Source organism: Engraulis encrasicolus, chromosome 16, assembly GCF_034702125.1.
Source record: "Engraulis encrasicolus isolate BLACKSEA-1 chromosome 16, IST_EnEncr_1.0, whole genome shotgun sequence".
NCBI lineage: Eukaryota > Metazoa > Chordata > Actinopteri > Clupeiformes > Engraulidae > Engraulis > Engraulis encrasicolus.
The window spans coordinates 37,700,424-37,705,423 of NC_085872.1; the positions used below are offsets into that span (position 1 = coordinate 37,700,424).

At 50.5% G+C, this 5,000-nt stretch overlaps 1 protein-coding gene across 2 annotated transcripts in view; it reads left to right on the plus strand.

Annotated features, from left to right (window-relative positions):
• LOC134465732 (tensin-3-like) overlaps nucleotides 1-5,000 on the plus strand; it is a 61,364-nt gene that overhangs the window by 46,565 nt on the left and 9,799 nt on the right. For both annotated transcript variants that reach the window (XM_063219559.1, XM_063219560.1), the window contains 2 exons: nucleotides 3,298-3,433; nucleotides 3,987-4,528. In XM_063219559.1, the coding sequence (XP_063075629.1) occupies nucleotides 3,298-3,433; nucleotides 3,987-4,528 (678 nt within the window). The remainder of the gene's footprint in view (nucleotides 1-3,297; nucleotides 3,434-3,986; nucleotides 4,529-5,000) is intronic.

A 5,000-nucleotide genomic window follows, 5' to 3' on the forward strand; every position in this document is an offset into this window, starting at 1 on the left:
GATTCACCTCCGTTTTAAGAGCAGGGGAACAATTTGCTCTGTCCCTCAGTTGAGATAAGGTCGGGCCTCGGAAGACGAATAGCTGTATTAAAATGCCAGAGCTCTTTTGTGATGCGGGGGGCTGACATATGTGAGCTGCTGACCCCCCCTGGCCAAAGGCAGTGACTGGAGGAAGCAGCTTGTAGGCCCATTGGAACAATAGTGGAGTGGTGGGTGTGAAAGAAATATGGACTATCACAACTGTTCATACATGGGGAGGCCTGTGTGCTCTCTCTCTCTCTCTCTCTCTCTCTCTCTCTCTCTCTCTCTCTCTCTCTCTCTCTCTCTCTCTCTCTCTCTCTCTTTCTCTTTCTTGCTCAATCTCTCGCGCTCTCTTGCTTGCTCTCTCACGCTCTCTCTGTCTCCTCTCGTTCACACAGATACAAACACACACACGCACACAAGTAGGCATGGACGCACACACACACACACAATTCATGCAAGAGAGAGAAACACACACACAGGCTGTCATTCTCTTTGTCTTTCTCTCCATCTGTCTTTCTCTCTATATATAGCGCAGCTCATTTTAACCACTGTGACTCCCCAACAACTCCCTAGTTTCTCAGTGCAGAGTTAAGTGATATCCTTGTCATGGTATTTTTCACTTCCCATTTCAATGAACCCTTAATGGTCATTCTGAAAATGCAATAGATTTGTAACATTCCAGATATCTGTAACGTGTCTACAGTGTGAAACGAGGTACGCTACGCTTCTGATTGGACTCCAAAAGCATTGCCAATCTTGTGCGTAGTCTCAGGGAAAATTCATGTGTGCCGCAGATAGGTTTACAATGGGCTACTACTTACTCCGACACTTCCTACAGTGACCCATATTCTGGTGTTTGTCCGTGCCTGACCCTTTGGTCTGTTGTCATGGCACTCTGTTGTCACGGTAGCCGTGAGAGTAACGGGACTCTCAGGCACCACAGAGGAAACACAGAGGCTCCATTGAAGCGTTTCTGGGACAACAGACGCAGCGCAGGCAAAGTGCGCCACTTTTTTTGAGTTGAAGTTTTGAGTGTGGCCTGAGAGGGAAGCAAACACGGATGGAAAGACGATACACTTCAAAAGTTCTTCTCCTGACAGTCTCACAGGCGCACACAAACGTGTACACACAAACGCACTCACACGCATGCACTCTCTTTCTGTCTCTCTGTCTCTCTGTGTCTGTGTCTGTGTCTATGTCTGTGTCTGTCTCTCTCTGTCTCTGTCTCTGTCTCTGTCTCTGTCTCTCTGTCTCTCTGTCTCTCTGTCTCTCTCTCTCTCTCTCTCTCTCTCTCACACACACACACACACACACACACACACACACACACACACACACACACACACACACACACACACACACACACACACACACACACACACACACACACACACACACACACACACACACACACACACACACACAATTCAGGCAAGATCCGCGTCTCCATGGTGAATGAGGAGGGGCATTGAGCGGATGCCTGCTGTGCTGTGCTGCTACCTGTGGGAAATGCCAGCATGAGATTGATGATATAAAAGCTTTTTTCTTAATTAGCTTGGCCCCTTCTGTCATTCCTCCTTCTCCTTGTCTGCTTCAGATCGTTTGACTGCCCAAGAAGACACAACACTTGAGGTGGATGGTGAGGGTGGCTGGGAGTGGGGTGAGGTGAAGTGGCCTGGGTCGGGGTTGGGTAGTTGCTGGAGCAAGGCTGGGCTGGGGTGAGGTGGTGCTGGGTTGGGGTTGGGTAGTTGCTGCTGTAGCCAGGCTGGTCTGGGCTGGGGTGAGGTGGTGCTGGGGTGGGGTTGGGTAGTTGCTGGAGCAAGGCTGGGCTGGGGTGAGGTGGTGCTGGGTTGGGGTTGGGTAGTTGCTGCTGTAGCCAGGGTGGTCTGGGCTGGGGTGAGGTGGTGCTGGAGTGGGGTTGGGTAGTTGCTGGGTAGTTGCTGGAGCAAGGCTGGGCTGGGGTGAGGTGGTGCTGGGTTGGGGTTGGGTAGTTGCTGCTGTAGCCAGGGTGGTCTGGGCTGGGGTGAGGTGGTGCTGGAGTGGGGTTGGGTAGTTGCTGGGTAGTTGCTGGAGCAAGGCTGGGCTGGGGTGAGGTGGTGCTGGGTTGGGGTTGGGTAGTTGCTGCTGGAGCCAGGCTGGTCTGGGCTGGGGTGAGGTGGTGCTGGGTTGGGGTTGGGTAGTTGCTGCTGGAGCCAGGCTGGTCTGGGCTGGGGTGAGGTGGTGCTGGGTTGGGGTTGGGTAGTTGCTGCTGGAGCAAGGCTGGTCTGGGGTGAGGTGGTGCTGGGGTGGGGTTGGGTAGTTGCTGGGCCGCCTTGGACGCTGTTTAGTCAGCAGTCTTGCACATTCCCTTGCCTTGGCAGGGTATGCGTCGTGATGGGACTTGCTCCCCCTGCATCAGCAGTATATGCGTCTCTGAGCTGTCTGAAACGCCTGCTGGATTGTTTCCCTGGCTTTCCAGCAGCTGCTAGCTCGGATCAAAGTCCCGTTGTGTTATTTGTTAATAACGATGAGGAGGCATGTGTTTGTCTATGGAGCTTTGAGAAGGATACGACAAGACAGAGAAGCAAAAGACTTACACCCCCCACCCCACCCCAAGATCGAAACACAGATAAATACATGAGTGGACCGGTAGACTGGCAACAGAGAGGCAGGCATGGAGGCATGCCATTATTTGCTCGTGGTTATCAAAGTGGTTGTTGTGTGAGGTGAGGACAAAGGGAAACTCTGTGTCCTCACAGTTATGTTTCCTTTCCATGTCAAACTGACAACACAACAGTGATGATGGGCTAGAGTCCTGAAACATTAGTATCCCATTCTGTCTTTGGCTTTAACCCATTGATGCTGGATGTTGCCTTGCACAACATGGACCCAGGCGCCTGGAGCTGCATGACGCAGCATTCAGTCTCATGAGATATTTTTATTAAAAATATTGGTATGTTACAGCTGAATAAACACATTCTAATGCAAGATGAGGGTCTTGGCATTTAAATGCAGCTTATTTCATGTTGTATGTGCTTCAGAGGCTGAGATATTTAGGGTTTTTATAGGCTGAGGGCAACCTTTCCTAGAAAGGGCTTAGGCATTCAGCAGGCGTTTTTTTGCAGGTGCTTTAAGCATCAATGGATTAATTATTTTCTGCCTCTTACTGAATTGCATCCAGCTCTTGTGTGTGACTCCTTTCCCTTTTTTCCTGCCTCACTTGGAATTACGCACCAAAAGACTAAGGTTCGGACGCCACCGTAACTTTTTGTACCTATGTTTCCTTCTCCACAGACTCAAGAGTTTACTCAGACATCATCTCCCACGCGTCAGAGGCTGGTGGCCTTCCAGACCACTCGCCCTCCTGCCACCACCCTTTTGCATCCACACGCTCCGCTACCCTCGGGGGAACTCTGGCCCGAACAGAGAGGTTAGTGAGCCATGTCCTCTTCCATAATCCTCTGCCTCCTTCTGCATACTGTACATATGAAGAGTTCAGATGCAAAACCCCCTAACTCCATTTCTGAAGACCTGCACTTCTATATTTTTAGAGAACCCTGTTGTTGGTTTGGTTTACATTTATGTACTTGATAATACACATAAATAGTTATATTACATAAATAAAATAAAAAAATATTACATTTTGATAGCTTTGTATTAAATAAAAATGAATTAAGATTATTTTCTGAAAAGGCACTTAGGGGGTTTTGCATCTGAACTCTTCATATGTACTGTACACATTAGTTGGATGTGTGACTTTTATCCATGAACAATGTTAAATATTTGGATGTTTGTATTCTAATGAATTGCATGCACTGTATAGGCATCGCATGGTTGTTAATAGTACTTGTCAGATTCAGATGCCCAAGGTATATCTGCACTCACAGCTTTTCACTTCACAACTCTGGGATGTGCTGTTTTGTGAAGTCAGTTGTGTATTGTGACTTGACACTCTGGCTCTCCACCTCCGCCTCCACCTCCAGCCCTCTCCAGTCCCCCTGGCAGGAGGGTTCCATGCTGTTCCGGCAGGCCTCTCTGCCTCCTCAGCGCTCCGCCCCCGCCCCCATCGCCGCCGTCGACTACAGCCACCACTCCCCGCCAGGAGGACACCACCCGGCCCCCAAGGCCCACAGCTCCCCCAGGGGCAGCCAGCGGAGCCGCGCCGCCCGCTACGCCTCCTGCAGGAGCCCCGCGCGCAGCTTCGACGAGCAGGACGGCCCCAGCTCTGCGGACTCCTTCGGGGGCCACACGGGGGAGCTGCTGAGCGAGGGATCCCCTCAGCACCACCACCACCACCACCTCCAGCAGCACCAGCACCAGCAGCAGCAGCAGCAGTTCCACCAGCCGCCCCTGCTGCCGGAGAAGAGGAGGGCCTCCGACGGGGAGCACTCGCTGGGGTCTGCCTCGCCTGCCCTGAGCGGCTTTTCCAGCCCCCACAGCGGCAGCTCCCTCAGCATCCCCTTCCCCAACGTGCTGCCTGAGGGGCAGGGCAGGGGCACCCCGGGCACATCCTCGCCCTTGCCGGGTAAGCATCCTAACTTCTCGGATACTATGAGTGAGCCCAATAGTTTTCTAAACTCTGTACATGCATAGATTGGAGTAGTTATTTAAGGGGTCCATATTTTTACCATTGAAAACTTTGGACTTTTGTCTTTGGTGAAATATAGTATAAATGTTAAATGTAGCACTTACATTTTGTTGCTTCTATGCATGTATTAGTTTAAATTATTTGTAATTTATTCAACATGGACTATATGGTATTAAAATGAAACCCCTTAAAATCAAGAGGGCTCCGCGACCCCCTGTGGATCTTTGGCGACCCATAAGTTGGGTCCCGACCCATAGGTTGGGAATCACTGTTGTAGGATGTCAAGTCAAGTCAAGTGTACTTTATTGTCAAAAATCTATGTAACATAGTTAGCACAGAAGTTTGAAATAGCGTTTGACCAGTCTCCAATGTGCAGTTACTAGACTAAACATACATATGGATGGAATGT